The 27,980-nt window shown below is 41.7% G+C and overlaps 2 protein-coding genes across 2 annotated transcripts in view; both read left to right on the top strand.

Moving 5' to 3' along the window:
- The first annotated feature begins 12,748 nt into the window (after positions 1 to 12,748).
- LOC103921962 (kazal-type serine protease inhibitor domain-containing protein 1-like) lies at positions 12,749 to 22,042 on the top strand. Its single transcript, XM_009330018.1, has 4 exons — positions 12,749 to 13,526; positions 19,155 to 19,315; positions 20,564 to 20,708; positions 21,692 to 22,042. Exons 1-4 carry the CDS (start codon positions 13,070 to 13,072, stop codon positions 21,820 to 21,822), a joined length of 894 nt encoding a protein of 297 aa, XP_009328293.1. The 5' UTR covers positions 12,749 to 13,069; the 3' UTR covers positions 21,823 to 22,042.
- A 3,742-nt stretch (positions 22,043 to 25,784) lies between these two features.
- RANBP17 (RAN binding protein 17) overlaps positions 25,785 to 27,980 on the top strand; it is a 167,854-nt gene continuing 165,658 nt past the window's right edge. Inside the window, exon 1 of the mRNA XM_009330034.1 lies at positions 25,785 to 25,900. Within this exon, the coding sequence (XP_009328309.1) occupies positions 25,785 to 25,900 (116 nt within the window). The remainder of the gene's footprint in view (positions 25,901 to 27,980) is intronic.

The raw sequence follows: 27,980 nt of genomic DNA, 5'->3' as shown, positions 1-27,980 counted from the left end.
TCTCAGCATGTAGCTTATATTACAGTTTCATGCACGCAGTGTTTGCTTGGTGTAAGAGTCTCTTGCTGGGGGTTCCTACAGAAGGTGGGCAAAGCACGCGAAACTATAGATTTTTTACTTTAATAACTTTTTATCGAACCACTTCACCACACTATATTGTGAGGGATCTAAACCACATAAATCATAGCTTTTACAAAGAGCAGCACAAGAAGACAAAGGGGAACAGACTGACAATGGCAAGTGAATAAACACAAACTCCAATAATGAAATGTTGGCTTGTATATACTGGCATTTAAAGTCCATTCCATAAAATGTAATAAAGTGAATGTTTGTGATATGAACACAAACCCCCAGAGAGATCCTCTATTAAAAAAATCATTACCTTCTTTCTGTGTCAATTTCTTTCTTTAAAACCCAGCTAAAATGCCCTAATGTGTTCTACGCCAGCCACCAAATATTAATGTTAACAAAAGGAATTTCTTCGTACGTTATAGTAGACTGCCACTCCCAAGGCTTGCTTTCGTTACAACTTTGCTGCTTTAAAGTTGCTCAGGACTTGTTCTAAGTTATACCTCTGTGCAGTGAAATGTTTTTTATTGACCCAGCCTAGCAAACAGCATGTTGTCTTGAAAAGCGTCAGCTCTGTCTATTCTCAGTTATTGCTGATTTTGGTAACTTCAAGAAGGAAGGGAGGGAGGGACAGAAGGTAGTAGGGGAAGGAGGTTTTTTTTTCAGATACCTTATGAGAATATTCTTAAAGAGCTATTGGCTTGGCCAAGGGAAACATCTTACTTCAGAAACACTTAAAATCTAGAAAGTATGGACTCCTGCTTTATTTGCTCCTACGTATAATTCTCTCTCTCATTGATGGACTTTGCCACTTTAATACACCTCACACATGATTGTCTCCCTATAGCCCTGCTGTAACACAAGATACTAACTCTGGCCTCAGTGGGGTGCACACAGAGTGGTCCTAAGGCCATTTCAGTGGTCAAACTGATGCTCAGCAAGGACCAGACATGGAAAGTAAGAGACAAAGTAAGCAAGCCACCTAGCCTCTATCCTACTGCAGGTACATCAGGCATGTCAGAGGGACCAAAATTAATTTTTGCTAATACATCCTACAGCGAAGCAAGTCAGCTTAGCTGCATGATGTCCTGGAGTAGCCTGGTGTTATTACTGGCGTTGCTGTCATCCCACACGTGACACTGGGCAGAGGGCAGTGACAGATGAGCATTGTGAGCCCAGATAGGTCAGGAGAATGCACTGCACAATCCCAAGTCCTTCCTGTCTCTTTCAGGTGTTGTCTAACACAAGCTAGAAGCACCACTGAATTCAAGATGAGACTTTCATATCCTGATAGGTGTGGAGCGCAGAACAGCTTCCATGTTACTGGTGTGCAAAGATAAGCCCCGATGACTTGACAAACACCAACTGACAATCAGCCTTTCTCACAAAGGACTGGTATGTAACAGGTAAGCTGCAGGTGAGAACAAAGCCACAGGTAAGCACTGCACACAGCTCTGGTTTGCTTAAGGGTTCAGCCTTGCATAGGCTCTACAGGGAACAGGAGGGGTTTTGAGTAGCAGCCTACTCTGAAAGAGCCTCTAGGCTGATGGTTCCTGAGCTGGGAGCTGTTTCACCTCCCACCAACCACATCTGCCCTATAGCTCTGAGGGAACTTGGCATCACGAATCCAGACAAGCCACAGGACAGAGCTACCCCTAACGTTTACTATTCCACCACAGTGCCAGTTTGTTTGTGTTTGTGCTCTTGGCAGAACATGAATGTATGGAGGAAAAGACTGACTTGCTTTTTGAGATAGTTCTGCATTGCAGTGATGCTCTGGTCTGCTGTAACCTTTCCTTCCACGTACTTCCTAAAGCTGCAGCTTCTGGAATCTTTGTCTCTTTTTAAGAACATTTGCACTTACTTTAAGCCTTTGTGGACAATGTGTCCATTCAAATGCTTGTGAATGTGTGTTAGCATAGGAAAGCATGATAGAGAGTGAACAGCAGACAGGCAGCGCAGGTAACTTGAGGAGCTTTCGAGAGATGCAAATGCTTGTTTCTGGTGCAACACAGAGGAATATAAAGCCTCATAATAGGCTATGGAGAGTCACCCTAGCTAGCAGAGGGGCCAAAAGCAGTCTAGCCACAGCAGCATAAAGCATTCTGGGGATTAATTTATCCAGTTTAAAATATGAAGGAGCTGCACTATAGGGGAGAGCTAAAACAGGCTAACACAGCTATTTGCAGCCTTCCTCTAGAGCTAATACATATATGTAGCAGTGCGTGATAGAGAAATACCACCTTTTAGTACATCCCAACATCCCCCTGCTTCCTTCTATGCCCCCCACCCTTGTTTTTCCCTAACTCCTCTTGTGCCCACTTCACCCCAGCATAAGCAGGAGCTGGTCCTGCTGCAGCAGCCACCAGCCTGAGCTTGGAGAGTGTTATTTCTCATTTTCAGGAGGATGAAGGGTTCAGCTCAGGAATCCTGTGGTTTACGTTACGATTTCCAAGAGGTATTTGTATATGCAAACACTACCATCTGCTGTAAGGAATACTTTGCATTTTTAAAAGGTTAATTTCATTTCAAACCTACTGATTGAATTGGTAGCAGAAACCACTCTCATTTGCTTACTGTATTTAGTGTTACAACATGCAGCCAGCCAGCAAGCCATGTCTTTACAAGGAAAGACTGTTTAGTGCTGGTAATTGGCATAGGCTTTCTCCAAATTCTCACTGAAATAAGTTTTCTATTCATTAATGAATAAAAGCTGTTTTAAATTACAGCCTGTTGTTTCATTTGGGATCAGACAATGGGCTTCTTGTTAATCTGAAGTGAGTGTTAAGTCTGTAATGAATAATTTGATGCATTTTCTTTCTTCCTCCTTACCCTTTTGAGATCTGTGTCTCGAACAGACCGCAGTTTTCCTCAAAGTTCCTGTGGTTTGAAACTCTTTAATTGTGTTTTACTTGCTTAGCAGTTCACGAGGAGAATTCAATATTGAACTGCAAGCTGCTTTGGTTGGGCACAAAAATCCGTGTTATGTCTTACTTTCTTCATCAGATTAGTGCAGGTACTTATGACTGCAAACAAGAAATCCATATTTTGTGAGCTAACATTTGGGTGATCGTTCCTACTGGTAAGCTAAATGAACAGAAGAGTTATGAGTTGCAAACTGAGAAGAGGAAGCAAATTTAATTCTAGATAGGAAGTTGGTTTTTTCTTCTCCAAAAGGAAAGGCTTTTGTCTAATGTCAGTGTACTCTACAGAGAGATCCCAGATCCTAAGCAGACGTGTGTATACTGGCACAGTTTTGAAACAGAAGAGATTTTCAGATTCAGGGTGTACCAACACGATGAGGTCCTGACTCCTGCTTTTACAGGGACAGGGCTTCAGCTAGGTCTGCTGGGCATCTGCATCTGCTTAGCACTGAACTGTCTGGAGGCGTGACCTGAGAACTTGCCCCTCTGGAAGCCTGTGAATCCAGAAGCCATCCGTTTTTGTTTTTTCTAGTATCTTGTAGGGGTTTTATTTTCAGTCACACTGCAGAGTTCCTCCATTTACCCAAACCTCTACCAGAAGAGGGATTTGGAGGGAAATGGTCTGTATTTGTTTCAATGTTTTTTTAGTTCCACTAAATTACAAAACACGTAGATTTTTATTAATTTGGTACTCTATTATGTTTTTATTGGATTGAGACCCCCAGAAAACAAATCCTCAAACTTCAGAGAACATGGAATTAAAGCTCCACAGGTAGGGTCAGACCATGCAGGTGGCTCTCATCACTGCTGTAGGACCAAGTCCTCTCACCAGTCCAGAATTTTAAGTTTATCCAATTTGAGACATATGCCCACCTGCAGTGCCTTGTTTTAAATATAGAGATTAGTTCCCTCCCTCCCCCCCCCTCAGGAGACAGTAAGTTTTGGCTTTATACTATCAGTTCAGATTTTCCCAGAGATGTCCTGCCATTTTCTTTCCCTGGAGTCCACAACCCCCCCGCTCTAAAGCACAAACACGAGTGGGTCTACCTTTGCAATGTGCTGTGGTACAGGAGAGCAGCAAGACAGCAGTATCCTTGTCACTCTACTGATATAATAAAAGCAATCCACTCCTGCAGCATCAATGGATACCACTTTACTGGTATTTTCTATAAGCTGAGGTAGTCACTTAATAGAAAGCCTCTTTAGCGCACATTTAGATTTGTGCCAGTTGTCATGAAACGTACTGACAAATATAAGACCAGACCAGTTCTTCAAGACAGCTTGTGCTTTCAGACATCTACTTTAGGACAAGTAGGTCACCATTTAATGCAAAAACATTACGACTTTCAGTGCACGCACGATGTTTGTGTTTGGCACCTCTAGCCAAGCTGCAGCTAGAATAGACTGAGACTTCTAAGAGTCCCATCAGCCTGGACAGAAAAGCAACCCAAAGTACGCCCTGCTGGACAGGGACAAAGACATTCGCCCTGCCAACTCAAACAGGAAACCAGCCAAGCTAAAAGCACTAGGTGGAATCCTGAGCCCATTTAAGTTAAATGGGAGCCTGGCTATTGATTTAAATGGACTCGGGCCTTTACTTCTTAACTCATGCTCACACACAGTTTACATTCATATTCCCTCACTTAATGCTGTTTCCAGCTTCCATGCCTTTTATTAGAAACAAACATGCAAAGCTAAGAGCTATCACACATTAACTACCCACGTTACTGTGACCCTCAGAAAGAGCAGGATAGTAAGAGGGCCAGGACTAGCACTGGGCTTCTAGAAATTGGCAAATCCAGCCCAGAGCCCTGCCCCATCCTGACCCAAAGAGCATAAGCATTAATGAAAGGTAGGAGTAGCAAATATCCCTAGACAAGCCTCATCTTCCCAGAGGCGCAACGTGGTCTTCAGCATTTGTGATAGAGATCCACCAGTGATTTTTTTGGTTTTTTTTAACCTCTAAGTATTTAGAGGAACGATCTTGATCTTGTCTGAAGATTATTCCTTCTGACCGGAGGCATGAGCCTGAAAGTCCAGGGGTACCAATCTGCAGGATTCTTTGATGCAGTCCTGTTTGTCTGTAGACAACACGCAAAGTCCTGAGAACAGCAGGAAATCTAACAGCAAGAGGCAATGCCTGTGCACTCAGCCCTTCATTCAGTGGTAAGCGCTGCCCCACTGGGCTTGTCTCAAGCGTTGCTTTCTGTCCTTGTTCACACTGAAGCTTCCTCCTGCTGTATAACTCACGGGTGCCCAAACCATCCCAGACTAAAGCCAGCAAAGCCTCCCCTTCCCACACACAACCTGCACGTCCCCTCCCCTGGACACCACAGGGCATCTCTTTTCAAACTCTCTGGTCACAGATGAACATCAATGTTTGTCAGAAGTGTTAAATTCTAGAACAATTCCAACTGAAGCACAGTGGTGGGAGGCAGATTCCTGCTCTCTTCTCCAGCTTCTTAGCTGGGTCATTTTGATCTGACCACCATTGTCCAGGCAATAGGCTTTTTGCAAAGACTTATTTGGAAGCTGTATTACCAGAGCTCACAGCCTGAACCTATGTGTGTTGCAGACTTACTTCCCTTTGTAACAATGGTCAGAGCTAATTATGTCTTTGAAGAAGATATGGGAAGAAGGGTTGGAGTCTGATTTATGGTTTAGCCTGAGGAAAGGGAGGCTTCAGCCCAGCTGGCAGCTCCAGGTCCTACTCTGCCTTTCCAGGCTGTTGCGGGACTACAGGGGCCCTACCAACACCACGTGGGCTGTGGGCCTCACTTACTGCAGCTCTTAGCTCTGCACGCTCCAAAGGGGCAAGTGAATCGTTTGAGAATATCCCATTTATACCACTGCTCTAGCACAAAACAGGAAAGACTTGCACTTTAAAAAACCACCTTGGAAGTTTCAGTGGGGGTACTAGTACCTCCTCCTTAGCCCTTCTCCTGCATAGATCTCGGAGCAATGCTGGCCTGGGTGGAGGGTCTGGCACCAGGGGCAAATCCTATTTCCCTCGAGATATGAGTATTTTATGCAAGATCCATGTGCAGCAGAGACAAGCTGCTGCAAGAGACAAGAATTTTGCTTTATATCAGAAATTGGTTTCTAGTTGCTTTTCTAGAGAAGGACTGTTACAGTCTATCTGTACGTTCGCTGTAATGGGAAACATGACTTTCTTCAGTATTGCTGTGAGAGAGAAAGGAGGTGAAACAGAAGGAAAATCCCCCAAGTTTCCTCTCTGTGCCTGATTTCCTGGCTGCTTTTAGGGACAGATAGTTTTTGCTAATGAGACTTTCCATTATAAAGTTTCCATTGCTTTGGAAAATATTAACTTTGCTGGGTAGATCAAACAGGCCCTGCAGTTATAGTTAGAATATCCTAAAGATTTAGTTCCCAGTAATAACAGGGCTAAACCACAGCACCGCCAGAGGCAAAAACTATATTATTTGAAATGAAACTTCTCATAAATATCCAGCTATGAAGTCATTTTATATCAGCTGCTCTTATATAAACTGGACAAGGCAAACTGTCCTATCCATCAACATTAAGGCTGCCAAGAAAAATGACTCTATATTCATTGTCTGCAAGTTTCAGAGATTTCCCTCTCTCTGTTAGGCTTTCCCAGGAAACACCGTGTTTTGCTCTTTTTAAGAACTTTGCTGGTACAGGCAACTAGTAGCACCACCAGCATCATCTTCGGGCTTAAACCTCCTCTCTCTGTCTGGTTGGAAATGGATGGACAGATACACACAAACACACCTGGCTCTCAGCAGCCACTGGCCTGAGCTAACATTACTTTTCAGTCTTTGTTAGGTGGAAGAACCTCTAAACATTGCCAGAGCCAGAACCACATTTGTTTGGGGCTTTTTGAGGTTTTTTTTTCCTTCCAGTCCCTCTCCAAATGCTTAGAGCACGTTTGTTGCAGGTCCACAATAAGGACCAGGCCAGTCTTCAAACATAGTGCTGAAAGTTGCACCCGGGAGGGGTTGAGAATAGCAAGGGGCGCACACAGACATTGCTAGCCACTCTCACGCTCATAGCACCCATCCATTGGTGACATGGGTAAGTGGGTGCCACCCACAACCCTGGGACAGGCTGGGGACCCCACGGCCTTACCTATATCTCCCACCCCTTCCTGCTTGCTGCCTCCAGGCCCCCCAGCCCACTGCCCCATTTCTGCCCCGCTGCTTGTAGCTGGCAGCATGTGCAAGACACACTTTCTTGTGCTCCTCATTTTTTGTCTGTTTTTATGTGGCAAGGTTTGATACGTTTTCGCCAAGCTCCGGTGTCTTTGAAGCCCTGCTGTACCTGATAGCACTACTGTGTCACTGTTGATGTAGACAGCAACTGCCTCGACACACAAGTTGTTTCACTCTGCATTAAACTTCAGCATCTGCTGCAGTAGAACATGACACCTGAAAGTACTGTGGTCTGCACAAAACACAGGGATGCTTTTCCATTAGCTTGCTCTAAAATTAAGGCAGAAGGTGGTCAAACCCTCATGCCCCCCTTGCTCAAGAGGGAGGAGAATGATGCTGGCTATTGCTTCTATATTACACTTATGATTAAAGTGTACAGAGAAAGGTTAAGATGAGCAACTAAGATTTGCTGGGCTGGAAATGTGGGCAGGACACATGGGGGAAGTGCCCTCGTGATACTTTCTGTGCAAGTTTCCTCACTGTAACTCTCACCTCTTGAAAGAATGCCTTCAGAGAAATGCTTGATTACCTACCGCTGACTCCCTAAATGTTTCCAGTACCACCTTCCTGTTATGGGACAGGAGGCTCGGGTGTTTCTGGGTAAAACTACAAAGCTTTCAGAAATTTCATGTACTTAAAGGAAAGCAGAGACATGAAGCAGGCTTGAAAAGAACCCTTGAAATATCTGGCCCCTTGGAAGAAAATACTAGCTTGTGAAAAGGGATTTCCAGGCTTGTTTGTGTGAAAAGGAATCAGTAAGTCTATATTAAAGCAAACCCAAGCATTTGGTGCTAGAACAGTGCTAGCAGACCCCTCTTTTATCTTTGCAAGTTAAAATTTGAATGCCTACAGTCACCAACAATGATGATGCTGCAATGTGAAACAGAAGAAATCTATAGTCAGCCACTGCTGGAGATTGGTGACCCACCTTGGACCTAAGTCTGACATGAAAACAGTCAGCTTTCAGGCAGGAGACAGACATTAACTTTTTTTTTTTAACTTTTACATGTAGTTTAGCAAAAATGAAAAAAAAAGGCAAAATAATGATCCTCCATTTTAACTTTACAAAGAAAATAATTAAAATGTTATTAAAATATGCAAATTTATAATTTAATTATATAATTACACAGCCTTATAGTCTAATAGCCCCACTGTATTTTGCACATTAGTGAACAATTGCTTTCTTAAAGCTCACAGCAGAATCATTTACTTGATGCTGGAGAATAAGTTAATTACGGATCTCCTGCCTTTGATTAATGGATTTAATAATCATGTTACAGTAGAATTAACTTATACTTCATGTGCTTACAGCACTAACGATGAGATTCATGAAAGCAATGTGTCAGCAAATAGGATTGGCACCAAAAAAGGAGGTGTTTGGAGATCCCAGGACTGCCTGTGCCTGTATCGCTGCCGGTCAGCAGTTCTGTTAGGAACCCACAAATGGCATCCATTTTTTTCATGGCTTTAAACTAAAGGGGGGTAGACTTAGCCTAGCTATAAGGAAGAAATTTTTTACGCTGAGGGTGGTGAAACACTGGCCCAGGTTGCCCAGAGAGATGGTGGATGCCCCATCCCTGGAAATGTTCCAGGTCAGGTTGGGCGGGGCTCTGAGCAACCTGATCTAGTTGAAGATGTCCCTGCCCACGGCAGGGGGGTTGGACTAGATGACTTTTAGAGGTCCCTTCCAACCCAAACTATTCTATGATGCTATGATTTTTGCCTAATCTGTCATTAATTGCCACCATTTGCCACTTATTTCTACAAAACCAAATACTGTTTTCAGGTGAGCTGAGCACCTCAACTGAACCTCAATTCTGGAGGGAATTATCCTAGGAGATTGGTATAATATCAGGTAATACATATACCAAGTAGTCACAGCCACCTGTAGTCTGCTACTACCCAGTATAACAGACTAAACATTAATTTTCTTTAATGATTCTTTTGTGCCTGTAATACAAGTATAAAGTTTCTTGGATGGAAACACGTTGAGTCAGCCAAGATTTACTCTAAATGAACCTCAAGATTAGGTACTTAATACAACCTAGGAGACAGAGCACTACAGTTTCTGAACTTGACTTTGCCTGTTCAAGGAGAGGAACCATTGCAGGACAGAAAAGATAGAAGGGACACTTCAAAGATTTTTGTGTTTTGCCGTTATTCCTCACGGGGCTCCTGTGTGCATCTGTGTAAGAACCAGATCTGCAAGTCTGGCAGGAGCCAGATTCAGAAACCTTTACTTAAGTAAAACTCACATTAACACAAATAAAAACAGAATAAAGAGCTGAACCACGTTTTGTCTGAAAGAGCAGTACCTCAGGAATCACTAGCAATAGGATTTCAAATTGCATCAGCCATGTACCTTACCTATTACCATGCAAAGTAGAATAATGCAAAACCAGTCAGCAGCTTAGCGTAACGCAGGGCCCCAAGAAGAAGGCAGGAAATGAATAGGAATACAATTTCCTTAATTCACTTACAGGAATTATTCTGCAAGATGTTGCCCATGTCCTGGTAGAAAACGCAGTCTGAGGGTACAGGAAGCACTGGGCCATTTTGCCATGTCTCCTCACTGCCCATCATCCAACTCGGGTACTGCCTCTTCCACAAGATGGTGGCAGAATTCCTTGTGCTGATCACACCATACGGAAGTACCCAGAAGAAGCCAGGGAAATTGCTGCGTTGTCAGCACTACCCTACCTGCTGAGACCTACGGTACACTAATGCTGTTCAACCTGTCTGTTAAAGAAATCATTCACCAAAAGATCATTTCACAGCTGATGGTAGAAAGCTCCCCTCATGCACCGCAGCTGCTTATCTCCTCCCTCATTGGAGGGGTTGTGGAGGCCTCGTCTGCACTGCTTGTCAGCTCTCCAGGCAGCATTTGGGGGATGGTGTCTGAAAAGCAGCATACTTTGCAGCCTGTCTTGCAGTTCCACCAGTGACATAATCCACTGCTGCTTGTGTTTTGTTCTGGGAGATGTTTAGGCTTAAGATAATTCAAGGTTTGTGATGAAAATTAACACTTTTTTCTGCCAAACCCACCGAAGCAAGCTTCAGGGATTAGAGACACACTGAAATAATGCATATTGTATTACTGAACCAGATGGGACTATGCCTTTAGATGTGCCACTTCAAACCCAGAAGCACATCCCGCTCTCTTTCCTTGCTCCCCCTTTATCCCCCTTGCTCTGACCCTGCTACACATCCACCCAGTGTGGAGAGTTACAGCAATGCTCTTCTCAGCTTGTCACAGCTGGCTTGCTAATGAAAGACACTTTAGACAGCTACCAGGCCATCTCTCCATGTCATACCACAGTGCTTTAACCTCTTCCTGCCTCAATTTGTTCCAGGTGAGCTCAGGAATCAGTGGCCAAATAACCTTCAGCTGTAGATCACCTGCCAAGTGGCAGCAGTTCAAACGAGACCACAGGCATACCCAGTTCTTAATTTAGAGGCTGAACCCACCAAGAACTCAGATTACATTAGTCAGATAAATGCCAACATTTTTTTCTAGGATATTTATGATGGGTTTCCTCAGTGCCAGGACACGGGAGGTACTTCCTTGTATACTTCTGTTTTACAGCCCTGAAATCACACATTTCCCAGAAGACGACAGGCAAAGCTCAGCCTTAACAGGAGCAGTGCTGGCCTGCAGCCTCTCCCTGCTTTGGCTCCATTTTGCATATATGGTTTCACCACTATAAACATTTTTTTACTTTATATGAGCCTAGCAAATCCTTGTCCTCTAGATACTCATCCCCTACAGCTGTAGGCGCAAATAATAAAATAGACAGTGATGAGTAGACCCTATAATGCAAAACTAAATGTCCAATTAGAATTTGATGAGGAAGTGTGAAATAAAACACATTAAACAGAATAAGAAGGTGGGACAAGAAATCAATTTCCCATTAAATTCAGTGGTTACTTTTTTCCTGACTCTCAATGTTAAAAGCATCAATTACACACATAATTTACTCCTTTACAGTCCCATTCTGTGTTCAAAGCAAAACCACGCATTACAGAATATGAATTAGCCCAGCCATGACACAGAAATAAGCAGTGCCCTGTAAGTCTCTCCAGGCTGGCTTTAAGAAGTGCTCCACCAATGTAGGCCAGAGGGAAACTGCACTATATGCGGTTTGGGAGAAGGAAGGGATTTTGAAGCAGCCTGCTACTTCACTCAAAGGAAGAGAGAATCTCAGTTGGTGCAGAAGGTATGAAGCTGAACTTGGGAAAAGCCATGGAGGTGTTTGGGATGGAAAGTAAACATGCGGCCCCAAAAGATTTGCCTTTGTGGATGTGACCGGAGGACGTAAGGCTGGTACAACAAATGTATCCTTCGCTGAGCTTATGTAAGCAGCTAAACACTGCTTGTGGATGATTTCAGGACAAGTAGGCACCAGCTTGATTTCTCTTTTATTTCATCTTGTTAACAGTGTCTTACACGTATGTCTTGAAAATGTGATGCATGTAGATTTATTTTAAGCTAACAAACACACAAAGATGTTTCATTTGTAGGGAGTGGTGATCCTTCACCCATGCTATAGAGCCATACTTGCAGAGTCTGTAAGTCCCTTACACTTCGCTTCTACCTCCAACAGATGCATCTCTGCTGAGCTGCATGTGGTTTGGACAGTGGTAACAGCAGCCTATGGTCTATAGACACGACATCTCCTCAGCACTGCAAGGGAGAGGAGTCTTCTGGTATGAGGTAGGATGCTAGCGAGCATGCTGAAATCCTGAGATGTACAAAGAAAAGTGCAACACCTGGCAAGAAATTACCCTGCGAACCCATCTCCCTGAACTGGCAGAAATTTACGCACAGAAAAAGTGGGAAAAGAAGTCAGAGCTACCTCTTTCATCCGCCTTCATAACTCACAGTGCAAGTACATCTTAAGAAATGAAGACAGAATAGTGCTATGAAAAGATAAGTGATGCATCTAATACTTCAGAAGAACCTCCTTCTGGTGTGTCTCAAGATGCCGTGGCAGCCTGCTCATGTTTGTCTATGTCCTAAACCTTTTGCACTTTGTTCTTAGAGCCAAACGTGGACCACGTTATTTTGGGTTGCAAACCACAGACACCCATAAACACTGAAAAGAAGCTAAATGTACAGAGAACAATGGGTTCTTTAATGGGTCTAGGCACCTCTCATCTTAAATCCAAGAGTTCAAAATCAATGCCAGCTGTTTTGGATTGTCCCTTGCTTGTAAAGAGCCTGTAAGTAAATTGTTAATTCAGAACCCCCTAGCTGTGATCACCAATGGACGAAATTTGGTGTTAAGCCTTGCTCCTGTCTCTAGAGCACTAGCTCAGCTCTAGGGTACTGGTATCTTGGGTGCTACTTTGTGCCCACATTTATCTTTTTGTGACCATCTTTTTTATTAAAATTCAGATGCTGCCTTTTTTTCCATTTTTTTTTTAAACGGGGGGGGGGGGGGGGAATAAAAAGCTCATAGCAGTTAATTTCTTCGTTTTACATTAATTTACCCTGTTCCCCTTTCTACAATAGCTGCAATATAATGTTGTTTCAGTAGAGCAATGCTTTGCAAATTTGGCTCAAGGAGACACCGAGCAAACAGCTTTTCAGAGAGCTTCAACTCAGCTGTCAGAAGGGGCAGTTTGGTTTCTGTGCAAGCAATACTCGCATTCCAAATTGCATTAGAGAAAAGCCGGTGGGTTTGTACGCATTTTTATTATCAGTTCCAGATTAGGAATCTGATACTAATTTCTTCTTAAAGCCTATGTTTGCAGTAGAATTTATATTCTAAAACAAAAAAAGGATTGTGATGTTTTTCTCTCACTAGCTCACTCCTTTCTCCCCCGCCCCTGGCTTTACTCCAAGGACCTTTTCTGCTTGTTCGTTACATTCTCAAGATGAAGCACCCGATGGTTACAGCAGTGCTGGTAGTACTGGTGCAGGTTTCTCAGAGTTTCCCTGCCTTGTACCACCAAGGTTGGTGGAGGCTGTTAAGGGAAGGAGATAGTTGTGGAAAATGTGATTTGGCACTTTGCTCTGAGCCTAAAGACTGTCCAGCCGGGACTGTATTGGACCGTTGCGGCTGCTGTCCTGAATGTGGAAATGTGGAAGGTCAGATCTGCGACTTGGACCAAGGCAATCATTTTTACGGGCAATGTGGGGACAACCTTGAGTGCAGGCTGGATGCTGATGAAGCAAGGTTCGGGGAAGTCCCTGAACCCCAGTGTGTGTGCAAGTCTCAGGAGAGCATCTGTGGACCTGAAGGGAAAACCTACGAGAACATCTGTCAATTCAACAAGGCTTATGCTACGAAAAGAAATAACAGCATGAAACATAAAGGACCATGTGAATCAGGTAATACGTACAGAGGCACTTTCAAACTGAAAAAAGATCTGATTCTTATTTTTAGATGTGTTACTAGGTGCTCTAGTCTAACTTTATTGAACTAATACTGCATTTTTGTTATAATTATCATTATTTTGTTATAATACTACTTTGTGTTAAACATGTGGTTTAGCAGCTGGTACTTAATCTTGTATGTTATAAGCCTCTATATAAGACTAGTGGATTTAAATCACATGATGGCTAATAAGCCATAGATCTACAGACTAGCTCTGCTCTGAATAAGCAGAGTATGAGGTATTTTCTACAAAAATTGTGTGTGTAGTTGGGAGTGGGTAAACAGATAGGATAATCTGGGAGGACTGGACAAGTATTATTTGAAGACTGACTTGATATTAAAGTGGTGATAGCAAGGCAGATCTCATTCATGTATACACACACACACACATATGTATGTATATATGTGTGTATGCATGCACGTATCCACCTGTGTGTATATATGGTAATCAGTGAAGTAGAGGCAATAGAAGAAGATAGGGCTTAATTAACAGGTCTGTTCTTTTCACAAAAAAGTCCAAAATAATAGAATTTCAGAATCATCGTCAAACCTAGGTAACCCATGAAATGGAAATCTAAAATTAGAACAGAACCAAACTGAAATAATTTCCCTAAAAACATTACAGTGCACGAACAGTTCTCTGCAATGATTGTTAGTGGAAGGATTCTCAGCCGGGTTGTATGGGAGAATCCTGCCTCCTGCTCATATGCTGTTCGCATTCTTCACATTATGACAAGTCTTTATTCCTGGGCACCTTTCACCTCAGTCACATGAATATAAAATGAAAAGGAAAATATGAACAGGCTTTTGTTTTCTGAACGAAATTTTTTTTTTTATTAAAGTTAATGAAATATTTTCTCACATGAACTAAGTAGAAGAGGTCTCTGGGTCACAAATGGGTCACAGTTCTGGGAATCCAAAATTGCATCTCTGGCAAAGGTCCACATATGAGAGTAACTCGGGTACATTTTACCCACTCCTTGCTAGCAATTTGTTCCCTCCAATTTAGACTGTATGCTGTGCTTTTATATTGAATGAACACTGGATATTGAATACTTAAAAGGAACAGTGATGAACAGCTAATACCAGACTTCTTGCCTCTTTCTCCAGTTGCAAGAGAAACATCCATTAAAGAATCCCTTATTTGCCATTAGGGTATTAAGCTGGGAAATGAGGCTTGTCAGTAAAGAGGCATTCAGAAAGCTCAATACGTACCAGTCCATGGTATGATTGAAAACCTGTTAGCCCTTGGGTAGGTGTTCTTGTTTGGGATTAAAATAGCACTAGTTCTTGCAGCATAACCCCTTCAGGAAGATTTCAGTTAGAAGTGCCACTCAAGTAGCAACTGATGTTAACTTTGCAGCTGAGGTAGCTGTTCAGGCATACAGGCTTAAAGCAATTAGCTGCTCTAATTAATTAAACAGAACTGGCCACATTCAAAAAGCTTTAATTTGGAAGTACTATGACTTTTAATTGCTGGTGTTGTCATCCACCAGGCCTTGCAGTCACCCCTGAGGCGCATAATGCTGCTCATCAAGCAGGAGGAATGAGCTCCGCTGCTCTGCACGCAGGCATCACCCCCAGCGCTTTCCCACTGCTTCCCTGGGTCCCCAGAAAGGCTGGACCCTCTCTCCAGGAATGCAGAGAAATTTCCTAGGATCGCTCAGCTTACTGAATTGCACAGAAGCCTGGAGGAAAGTTCACAGCCATGTCAGTGCTGTGCAGAGTTTAGTTAAGAAAAATGGGGGCCCGTCTCCTTGGCTCTTGCAGAGGAAAGTGCCCAGCTGGCGTATGAGCCCAGCTGCAGCAGAGCACTTGAGCCTGAGGTGGGTGCTGGGCTTGCCAGGGAGGGAGAGCACAAGTGCCCCTCTCCTCAACCTCTCTAAGCAGCTGGGTTTGTAGATTGCATTTTAGACCCTGGAAGGAGCCCGGGCCTTTCAGCAAGCAGCAGGGCACAGAGGTGCTACCACGGGGGCACCGTGCCTCGGTCCCCCTTAAGAGTCTACCAGGAAGCCCCCTCTTTGCCACAACGGCTATCTGAAGCCGCACAGTGGGCATGTGAAAGTGCACCGTGATTTAGACTGGATTTTCATGGCTGGAGCTGATGACAAAAGGCAACAGGGAATCTGGCTCTAAGAGTAGCAACCTTGCTGCGGCACTTGCTTTCTGCTGACTCCAATTTGCATGAGAAACAAACACTGAACACTGTGGGGTTTTGGTACCAAGCTATAAATATAACCTTCACTCAACTCAAAGTACTTTGTTTTGTTATTTCTCCTTCAAAGCATCTGCTGTTTCCTATTGATGCCAAATGGATTAATTGTATACAGCAACCAATGAATAAATAAATAACAATAAACTCCTTTCATCAGAAGAGTATAGCCTTTTATCTTTTGTCTGTCACCAGAAAAAGGGGAAGAAAAAGGCCTAGCTCCCTAAAGAAACACTGAAAAAGCCCTTCTTTTCCTGACAGCTAGTTTTGATCAGTTTATCTAATCAAGGTTACTAGGTACATTGATTATATACAGATTCTCCACACTTAATCCATCCCCGTTCACATTCAAACCTCTCTTGCTGATGATTTCACGAAGTAACAGAACAATCTAGCAGTGATTCTCTGTATATTTAGCTCTGTCACATAATTTATTTTAAATGTAAATTTTGGAGTAAAAACAAATAAACAATCCACGAAATTTTCTGCCATTTTTATCAAATCAGACATAGGTTAGCAAAAATTAATAGGAGCTAAGGGGGAAAAAAAATCATGTATCTAATTCATTAGTCTGGAGTGATATTGGGTTAATGTTGATTGTGAAAGGTGAAGCAGTATTTTGACTTTTCCTGGCTTCTGGTTTATGTCTTCTGTAACACACGAGGATAATTAATGACTGGGACTGTAAAAGGAAAGGAGCAACTACTGCGCATTCACCTCCAGACACTGAGCCAGCAGAATGCTTTCTATAGCTATTAAGAAAAAAATTATCTACTCCAGGAGTCAAAATGACAGGTTAGCGTAACAGTAAAGATCTGTTTCCGAAGACACGGTTATGCAAAAAAAGTACACACAGATATGCATGGGAGAATTTGGCTGAACACACAAATCTGAAACACTCAAAAATGAAGTTTGTAAATTTCTGCTAAAATGTTACATCATTACTTCAATTTTCTTCTGTAAAATACAGCAAAATGGTGTTGTGAGATGCGTATTATTTTATTTCTGGAGGCACTTCAAGTTTGAGTAGATAATGCAAGTATTTATTGTGTGTTCAGATTCAGAAAAGGCAGTTTGGTTAGATCAAAACTGTGGTTCTTTCTACTCGCTATGAGTGTGATCTCACATGGTGCCAGTCCTGGTCAGCCCTGGTCCGGCAAAGCCTTAACTACCTCTGTAAAAGTACTCAGCTGGGTGGGACTCAGACCGTATCTAGACATTTCCATCTGAGCGATCATCTGGATTCTCCTTACAGCTAATGGAGGAAGGGGTATTTCCAGTGTGGAATTCGTCTTGGTGTATGGTAGACAGTGCTAGACAAATTTCTTGTACATGAAGAGCTATAACGTAGATTTGTGATTCAGACCCTTATGTCCTCGAGGCTAAGGATGTGTTTACACGGCGTGGCAAAGCCGGAGCCCTCAGCCTCGCATGGCGGAGCCTCGGTTGTGGACAGTCACATCAGCAGGACTCGGTTCTTGGCAATACTTGTGTTGTCAGGGTATCCGTAGGACACCTGTGTTAGCACCAGAACAAAAGTACTCACCAGTCAACATCTGCCTATTTAAAAAGTTTTTCATGCTGTCTTTGTACAGGAATAATTTAAAGAACTCATGTGAGTCAACGTAGACATTTGGTTTCTTTTTTACACTTTAAGCTTAATTACAGTGGATGGATCATTAAAAGGAGTGTGGTTGCACTGAGCTTTAATATTTCAAAGTATGTTTTAATATCAGACCCTATGTGATAAGTTCATAGGCAAAAAATTTCTCATCCAAAATATTCAGTTAATGCTGATTTGAATACAAGATTTTTTAAAGAATATACAGATTCTGAATGTACAGGTCTCATGAAAGAACAAGCATTTAAGGGTTTCAGTATCCTAGTTTGAAAATCTTACTTTTTAAAAGTACCAGGATTGTTCAATGAGGCATTCATAAATGGGGAAATTGATATTTTGCTGTATAATTTGTTTGCAATTAATTTTAGTCAGTATGCATTTCATATTTTCTGCACAGATATCAATCCTGAAAAACTGACAAATGTATTAGAAACTTTGCTTGAAAACCTGGAACGGGCTGATACAATTTCAAATGCTGAAGCATAAATGCTGTACCTAAATATTGATTCAAATAGTGCAAGCAAAAATATATTAATTATTTACTATGTTTCTATTTCCAAGCATCTGGGACCTGTACAAAAATAAAAGCAATAATTAAATACAAGTCTAATGGCCCAGAAATGCATTCATTTTTAAACACTGGTATGGAAATAGAAAGAAAACAGACTTTAGAAGGAAAAACATTTCTTGCTGAGGACAAATAGATCTGGAAAAAAAGCAGAGATCTCCAAAATAGGAAAGCTGTGATAACAGTAAATATGTTATTTTGCTCTCTGCTGCTGAATATCATCATCTCCTGTTAACATTTAGCATGTTCATACATGGTTTCGGAGAGATATGTATTTAAATCATGTATGAATGCATCAGGTGATAGTTTATTTTTTCGGTGTCTTCAAATCCCTGGACTGGCTCCCTCTCGTGGTTAACGTCAGCTTTTTCTTTGGGAAAAAGTGGGAGAGGATAATTCAGAGGCAATAAATAAACAGTGGAGGGGGATGAGGGTAAGAGAACAATAGAAAACAAGTAAGTGGAAATCTAATAATTATAATAAACATAACATAAAACCTTATAAAATAATTGGATTTCCATCACTTTTATTACTTGTCTCATAACAAGAACATCAGACGACATTGATAGCAATTGAGGATAAATGTGAAACATATTAATGCTGTTATTCTGTAACTTGCTGCACTGAGTTCCATGGGTAACAGAGGCGGACGATATTTTAGGAAGTTCAAGGAATTGATGTACTCAGAAAACAAATTTTGACAAGCTAGCAATCTCAGTATTTTAGCTTTTAAGCTAACCAAAATGAAACAGAAATTAAGAACTATCATGCACCATCAAGTTACTCTGTGATTGTCTGCTACAGAATTTCTTGTACTTTCCCCTGAAGGTCTAGTCGAGTACTGGCTGCTAGACTGGTGGGCCTTGAGTCTAGTCCACGATGACAGCTCATGGGACGCAAACTTTTAATTTCAGCTTAAGTTTCACGACCATGTGCAAGAGGAAGGACAGACGGGTCCTTGAAATAAGTGTTTTTAAAAAGCCTGTTCACCCTCTAATGGGACACAAGGTGTCCTGAGCTTTAAAAGCAGCTTGGAATCATGTGGCTATTCATAATGTGTGAGATGGCAAAAGGCAAACTGATTTTACCATGTAAAATAGGAATTAAAGTTATATGCTTTTGCGTTTGTGTTGTCTTTTGCTCACTGTCTCCTAAAGCACCATTCTGTCGGTTCTTTGCAGCTCCTGTTATTTCTCTGCCACCTCAGGATGTCCAGAATTTCACAGGCAATGATGTCATTTTTGGCTGTGAGGTGTCAGCCTACCCTGTGCCACACCTGGAATGGAAAAAAAAGGGGAACAAAATGTTTCTGCCAGGAGATGACGCCCACATCTCAGTACAGGTAAAACCTGAGTTTTCCACGTCATACGGTTTGGGATGAGGAGTAGGGGAATTAATCAGTGAATTCCTCCTACAAGATACAATACTGTTGCAATAAAAAGATTTCCAATAGGGGCCCTCTGACTACGTAAAGCATTCTGATTTCAGTCAGTGAAAGGATCATTGCTTTGGCAGTCCAAGCAGAAGAAATAACAGGCAGGGTACCATCCAGCCCGCTTCAGGGAAAGAAAAGATGGAAGATTCTCCTTATGTAGGTATGATTCTGGAAAAACTAAATGAACATATAAATGGAAATGTTTGCATCCGCATGCCTTCTCCAATGGACAAAGAATATGAACAGAGACTATGCAGGGAAAGGCATGGAAAATCTATCTTTCTTGATACACAACCCAAAAGTGAGAAAATCCAATGGCCATGGGGCACAACCTGAACAAAAAGGTAGACAGAAAAAGCACAGAAAAAGCTAATTGAAGTACTAAGAGTACTGAAGTACTAAGAGTGTAAGTAATTTAGAAACGTTTCCAGAGACAGCATAAACACAAGCGGGATGATTAGTGAAATTAAAGTTGCTCAGAAAAAATAGTGCGAGGAGCAACATTCAAATGCTGGTCACCTCAGAGGCTAAACTGAACCCTGTTAACCTATTTCATTAATAGAGTCAGCATAAGAGCATTCCTGTTAACATTTGTTAACAGTATTGTGCTGTTTGTTTGGAAAAGAAAGCTCACCCCTTTAAGAGGCTTTAGCCGGAGAAAGTTGAAATCGACTGTCACGGAAGTGTGAAAGCTCATGGTATCTCATGCCAATCCCTTAAAACCTGGATGCTGAGTGCCAGCGTGGTCGGGCCCCTTGGCCCTGAACTCACCCAGACCCACCTGCCACTCTCATCCTGAAGAAATGTATGAGCTTGAGAACAGGTGGCAATGCTTTGAAGCAGCAGCAAGAAGTGGTGCTGGGACAAGAGACAAGAGGAGTGCTGGGAAGCAGAAGCATCAAAAGGACCAGGAATCAGAGCACTGTGAAGGACAGCGAGGTTTAAAGAGTAGAGCAGAGCAGGGAAGGCATGAGCTCGGAGGCACAGAGACAACAGGGTGTTAAAATATAAGGCAGCTGAATTAAAGAGAATCAAAGCATGATGGCAATAAACAAAAAGCAAAGATTGGAACGATGTTTAATCCAGCCACAACTATTTTGAGAAATATCATGGTGTCTCCTAGCTACTTAATTTCATCTCTTTCTCTTCTCAAAGGCAAGAGGTGGGCCTCAGAAGTATGGTGTGACAGGCTGGCTGCAGATTCAAGGCCTCAAAAAATCAGATGAAGGCATTTACATCTGCCATACCAAAAATAAGTATGGTGCAACATACGCCTCTGCAAGATTGAAAGTCATTGATGGTATTTTTTTTTTATTTGGATGTGAAGAATGTAAAAATGCATACAAGCAGGCTGCAAAGGGCGGGTTTGTCAGAATGCAAATGAAGGACATGAGAAATTACCTAAAGATGTCCATATTTTAACTTTTCTGCGTGCTTTTCTTTTACTTTATCCCCTAATGGGAGTTTCAGTCCTAGGTATTTAAAAGTCAGAAGTGCTTATCAATTCTGGAAAAAAAATACGTTAATATTGTAATATTTTACTGCAAATTATACCAGCTTCCCCAAAACAGAAAGCTGTGGATTATAGCCACACAGCTGAGACGTATTATTGCACTATCTTTATCCTACAGAAGTCCTTTGACGTTAGCAGGAGCTCTGCACCCAGAACAACAGCTTCTGTAGCTGAGGGAGTCTGAAGCATGGCAGTTCTGCTTAGCTGTTTATTTTTCAAAAAGTTAGGAAGGAAACAGTTGTTGCCCCGTAATGAGAGTGTTTGGAAAGATCTAAGAAATAGCTTTACTATTGTTTTGCATTGGGCCCAGTCCTGCAGAATAACATCCTTCTTCCTCTGGGGAGAACTGGGTTTCCTGGCAAACGCAGGATAAAGACGCATTGTCTTACATTTGCCTCCTGGTCTAGGGGAGTTTGTCACTGGTCTAGTTTGTCACTGACCTTGTTTCAGCAAGTGGTTTTCAAAGCTTCATTGGTGCTGGTCATATTATCAGACGCATAGGATCCGCAGAGGACTGAACTCATAGTTTACTAGTATTGGGAATTAAATGTATTTTCAACGTCTTAAAATGTGAATGATACAGAAATTTGCTCATGTGCCATGAGCTTTGATGGTATGAGGTCAAGTCATCAGACAAAAACCCTCTCCTTTTAATAGATGACTTAACAAGGATTCAGAAACACTGGGCTTGCCATACAGATCCAAACCCATGCTTTCCTCTTTTTTCCTATCTACAGCTAATTTAATCTGGATTCAATTATGTCTTGCAGGCTCATCTCCTGAATTTGCATTTACTGTTGGCAGTCCAAGTGCAAGCTACAGCATTGAATATGGGGACTATTATGACCATTCTGATGATGAAGATGAGGAAGAATATGAATCTGGGGACTATGAAAATTGAAATAACTGAACAATAATTTTTATACTTTTGTTGTCCAACACCTTTCACACTCTGTTACATTTACTAGTAGTCTCTGTGCTGTAAATGGCTCCTCTGATAACACATTCACTTGTGTATCCACCTTCCTGAAATTCAACTCTGGCTGAAGTGTATCATGCTACTTACCAGAAATAAGAACAGTTGTAAAACCATACATTTAGTCGGTTAAATAAAATTCTTAAACCTGCACCTGTCTACTAAGTATACTGAAGGGACCACATTTTATATTAATTTTTAAAATGTAAATTATAATTTCTTTCAAACATTCTAATTTGTCTAGCAAAAATGTCCATGGTTAAACAAAATTTCTACCTTGTATCAATTTCCTTTTTTCTATAATGTACTAAGAAATTTCAAGAGATTGTTCACGTGGCAACAAGCCTAAGTATGAAGGTTGCAAAACAGTCTTTAATCTCCTCAGTTCCTGTTTTCTCATAAGTTTCAGCAAGATTTTCCTTCTCATTTGAAATTTTCCATGGTTAGTCTCATCAAGGGCGAATTATCTGTCTTTTGGGGGGTTATTTTGTTTACTTTTAATAGATACATGAAGCAATCGCAGTCTGAAGCAAGTAAGTGGTGTTTTACTAGCAATACTCAGAAATACCCAGGAAAGATTTCTTGTGCATTCAAACAGATGAGCTCACCTTTTGACTTCTTTTTGTAACAGTTCTTGCGCTAGTCCTAACTGTCGGCTTCTTCCCACCAGCCTAGGCAACAGTTCAAGATTTGGGATCATTATTTTTACTCTGAACAGCATCGTGGTTGGTGAGAATTACTGCAGTTTAAAGAAGGCAGCTGTTCTGTAGCTCAGTGCATGCCCTTCAAACACACAGAGATCTGCACAACAGAGGCAGTATTTGTCCTTTGTCTTGGACTGTCCAAGACTTGCTCCTGTATCTGACCCATCTATACTATGTCCAGCTAAAGTGCGTTCAGCATTGCCACCCTTCTGGAAATGGCAGACAGAAAAGCAGGCATCGTTTTCTTCTGAAAACCACCAGAACACATGCACATTTTTCAAATTGTCTCAACCACTTCTTGATCAGCATGAACCAGACAGCAAATGAAATGCAATTCAAAAACACAAGGCTTCAAAGTGTAAAGTGATCACCCTGAAAAATTTCTCCAATTGCTTTTGTTAACTAATTACATGAAGGCTGGCTCTGAATTAATGGGTGATGGAAGATACTAAACTATGAAAACCACTTTTGGGAGGCAGTTACACTTATTGGTTCCCATTGGCTGAGGACAGATGAATAGCAGTAAATTACTGAACGACGTTAATGACTAAGGAAGCCAAAGTTCAGGCATCTGCATGTAAAGACTCAGTATTTGCAGTCGTCTTTATCCAATGCACAAAAACATGTAGTGATTACTGCACACGCTGAAGTAACTCGAAGTTAAATTAATGGTGTTAAGGAAGCTTTAAGGGCAATCTTACTGTATGCATACATATACTGCGTAGATTTTTTTAATGTATATACAGTGCATCACAAATTCCTCCTTTAATGTGCTGTTTTGTGCTTTTTTGCCATTAGGCAGATTTTTCCTTTCAATTTGAATTACATTAACAGAATGGCTATATATATAGACTGTGTTTGCCCGGAGGTATTATTGATCTTTGTCCAGGTAGCAAACAAGCAAAGAATAATTTATTTTGTTTCAGACTTCCTAGAGTATTGTCAACTTATGAGCAGAAAGCATGCCATTGTGGCATTGAAAAGATTAATTAGTTTTAATTAGGAGTATGAAATGGCTTCATATTTAACTACTGATTTTGTTGTTATGGGTTCTTCCTGGTCTTCTTAGTGATATGTCTAATAACTTTTTTTGCTTATCCACTATATATTAACTTCAACATAAAATTGTCTGGTAGAAATCACTGATTTTTTTTTTTTAAGTGGGTATTTTTTATGGAATTGTTTAATCTGCAGACATATATTCAAGATCAGTTGTGATCTGCATTGCAAATGAATGAATTAGATTACTAAACCAATCACTAAATTGTGGCAATATATACTGGCATAGACTAGTACACGGCACAGAAAATAATCGTGAAATCATTAGCCATAGAAATAAATTAGAATTCTTCAAGGCCTTTTCCTGTTGTTAATGTAAAATGAAAAACAAAAAGAAAAGAATGTTTGCATGGAAAGTGTGTAGCAGAATCATACCAAATACCAGCCTGCGAGTGTTTGGCCTGATGGACTATGTCTATTTCAAAAAAGCTAACCTTCCCAGAACAAAGGGTTCTAAATTAAAAATATTGCATTTGTCTCTGTATGTATTTTTTTTATATATTTAATAATTTGTTGTAAATTATCAGCCATTCCTTTCAGTAAGAAAACTGCATTTTAGGAAAAATCCCGATGTGATGCAAAAAAAGAAGGAACACCGATACCCTGAACATTTGCTAGTTCTTTTTTTGGGGGGGACAGAAATGGCTGGTTTTGTTTATGCTTTAGTCAAGTCACTTACAATTAAATAAAAAAAACATGGAGAAGATTCGGCCCTCTCTAAGCACATGGCAAATGAATGGATCTAATTGTGAATGCATTGCCTGTAGCAACAGATCTATTCACATAATCCAAAGTAACAGCAAATTCAGGAAGTTGGTTTTATTCCACCTAGCAGAAAATGAGACAGACTTGAGCTGGAAACTGTATATTAATACTGCAGGGAGGTCTCAGTACTGGATCTTGTGAGGCAGACCTAAAACCCTTCTTCAATTCAGCTTCCTCTGAACCCAGCAAGAATTTTGTTGTATCTTCCATAGAAGCAAGTCTGAATTTCATGGCACAACTTCCTCCTGTCGATGCCTGTCACACAAGCATCTTCACTGTGTCATTGCCCCCTCCCACATAAAGATAAGGAATTGTATAAAAGTTCCTAAAGAAATTACACTCCTTAATGCAGCTTTGTCCTTTGGGCTAGGACTCTGACATAGTCTGGGGTAGTTTCACAATCTAACATTCTTACTTGCTGTGTTAAATCTTAGGAGTTTTGTCAGGTATTAGTCTAGGAATCCATTAATTCTGTAGCCAGACCAATTTTTTTCCCCCTTAAAATAATCAGGCTATAGTTGACAGAAATTGGATATAGAAATGCAATTGCCTGTGTCTCAGAGATTAAAATGATTCAACTGATGATTAAATAAGGTACAAATAGTCACATGGCTGCACTGTGCAGCTGAGCACACAGCTGAGCAAGTGCTCCCTGCTTACCTCGTGGCACAAGCTTTCTGCTCTCAACTTCTGTCCGTGCTCATCCGTCGACGCAGAAAGCAGACCCAGGCCGGAGGGGAACAGGTGCTGCTGGCTAAGAAGAAACACACTCGCGCCAGACAAGCTGGAAACTGGCTCATTGCTGCAGAAGCCACAAGCTCTTGCTCACACTTAGCTACATGTGCTGTCCATAGATTACACTCAGCTCTTGAACTATTTAACTTATTAACCTCATTTCTGCATGTCTTTGCATAGCTTAGCGGCACAGCCTAGGCAACGGCCCATCACCTGGAGCAGGATTCATAGTCATTGCTAGAGCTGATGCTCTGCTCACAGGGTCAAGGTCTTTGAAGCATATGCAAGAGCTTCCTCTTACCTTTTTGACCCGTATTGGCAAGCTGCTTCTGGCTCTTTGGACAGTTTGTAATTGTATTGCATCAGAAAGCCTCCCAAATTTCCCGCATTATGATTTATGGCTGACTTTTCTCACCCCCAAGTCACAATTTCATTCCCTATTCCTCAGTCCTGGGAATTCCTGTTTTAATCTGTCCCTCTGCTCTCCTTTTAAATCCTTTCTGTTCCCTTTCTTCTGTGTGTATCACCAGCCCTTTTATTGTGCTCCTGGTATTTTTTGTGACTTTTTCTTTCTTTTAGACTATGGCTATAGATAAATGATTCTATTTCTTCACAGGGTAAAGGATGAAAAATTGGGTTAAGGCATACACCAGGACCGAGACAGTCATTAGAGGACTGGGTAATCCGAGCCAATTTTTCAAGAACGATCCATTTGACTTTCGGAAGTGCCAGCCACCAGGGTCAGTTGTGAGGGCAAGAGAACACGAAACGCCATTTAAAACCATTTTCCAGTTTGATTTTTCTTCATTCTCCAATAGTTAATGAAGGTATTTTGTGCAAAAGCATATGGTTCAGTGATGGTATCATCGTTCAACTGTGATAGTTCATGTACAAAGACATTATTCTTCCTGCCCCAATTAGATTGTCATAACTGTTTCTCGACACCGCTGCTAGAAGGTGAATCCAGCTAGTAATATACCCAATTCATTTTTTCATTCCAGGTCTAAAGCAGCTTCCATTTCCAGAGTAATTCTACCAGTTCGGGCATCTTCTTTGGGGCTACCAGGCTTCACATGGGAATTTTTGCAATGTGGGTGATGGAGCAGCAAGGAAACGTGAATAATTTTATACCAACTGCTCAGACCCTGTATCATCTCTTAACCAGCATAAAAATGACATGGACTTTTGATCACCGTGGTGTTCAGAGTAGGGGAGGTCAAGGCAAACATTCTTCCTGCTGTGTTAAAACATCAAACAGCACTGTGCGCAACAAAAATTGCAAGCTTTTTGGGTGCAATATTCATAAATGCTGTCAGCTGGCTATAGCAGCAGTCCTCGCTGCCTCCCCTCCATCACACTTTATTTATTGTTACTTGATCCTCCTTCCTCCCCATGCCACTGACTCCAGAAGTGTCTCATGAAGCCTAAACAAATACACGTTGCTGAGTTTTACCCTGGGCTCCATGCTGTACAGTACCACTGCTCAGCTTTAGCAGGACAAGGAATACAGAGATGCTTCTCTTGCTTTGGCCTTTCTTAGATTTCTTCATTAGTGACAAAAGCTTGTTGCTCTCTGATTGCATACGATGCGAAGTTGTATGTGCACGCAGTCTGTGACAGGCTCTGTAACCCTCACCATACAACCTCACCAATTTCTGCCCAAGGCGCCAGCTCACGTATCTACGGTGTCACCTTTTAGGAAAATGACCACTCTCGATCTAGTGCCAGGGAATGCACCATCCTTCGGTGCAAGTTATTCCAGCAGACGACTGCCAGCATCGCTTATTTCTGTTCTGAATTTGTGGTTAGAATCAATTACACCTTTTCCTCTGAAGTGAAGAAGCTGGCTACATTAAAACAGGTTTTTCACATGCAGATACTTGTAGACATTGTTCAAGTCACTTTATGTCCATAACTTGGACAATCTCCATATTGACCTTCCTCCGTCTCTGATTTACATGGCGTGTTTTCCTCACTAACCCTGAATTATTCCTTTAACTCTATAAAGAGAATGTCTTGGATCAGACCCTGTCTTTGCAGTACTTGAACTGAAGAAGTAAAATCTGTCTGTTAATTTACCAGTGTTCGCTGTCGCAGACTCCACCTGTTACCTGTACCAGTGGTTAGCAACAACAGGCTTCATCTCATCCAACTGGAAACTGAGACAGCTCTATTCCCTAAATGCAATTTCTTCGATCCTTTATAGGCACCTGTAGAGGGGGATTCCCCCCTTTCTGGGATAACTGACCAACCTGTCCCTTTGGATGCAGCTGTAACCACCTGAGCACCATCTCTTTGGCCTTCTGGATTAAAGCAGCGTTCTTGGGCTTTCCCACTCTCAGCAACCTTCCAGCACTCTCCAAAGCAGAATGGAACTCCCGGCTGCTGCCCTGGTCCAAAAACTGCCTCAGCACCACAGGCTTTGGGTTGGATTTTTTAAGAAGCACAGATAAAGCAGCATCATGATGGCTTGGCCCATGTATATTGATTTATAAATGTAGGAAATGTACGCCACATGGAACTACATCCATGCAACTTGTGAATGGCTGTAAAATGGGAATATTCTTATATCTCTCACGGACTGTGTGACCTGAAACTCCCACGTTCGCTGAGGAAAACTTTCCTTTTGCTGGTGATGTCACAATCCGAGAGTAAATTCTTTGGAAGCTGTGTCTTAATCTGCATTGTGCAAAGCCGAATATAGATTTACAGCGGCACTTAAATGCAGTAACTACTGAAAATCATGGCCTTTTCAGTCAGGAAAAGATTCCTCTGCTGGGCTGCTGGCACCAGAGAGGCAGGAAAGCCCGCCAACAGCCA

This window comes from Pygoscelis adeliae, unplaced genomic scaffold (genome assembly GCF_000699105.1).
Source record: "Pygoscelis adeliae isolate BGI_AS28 unplaced genomic scaffold, ASM69910v1 Scaffold248, whole genome shotgun sequence".
Taxonomy (NCBI): Eukaryota; Metazoa; Chordata; class Aves; order Sphenisciformes; family Spheniscidae; genus Pygoscelis; species Pygoscelis adeliae.
Note: the sequence above shows the minus strand (reverse complement) of the source record. Positions and strands in the feature narration are given on the sequence as shown.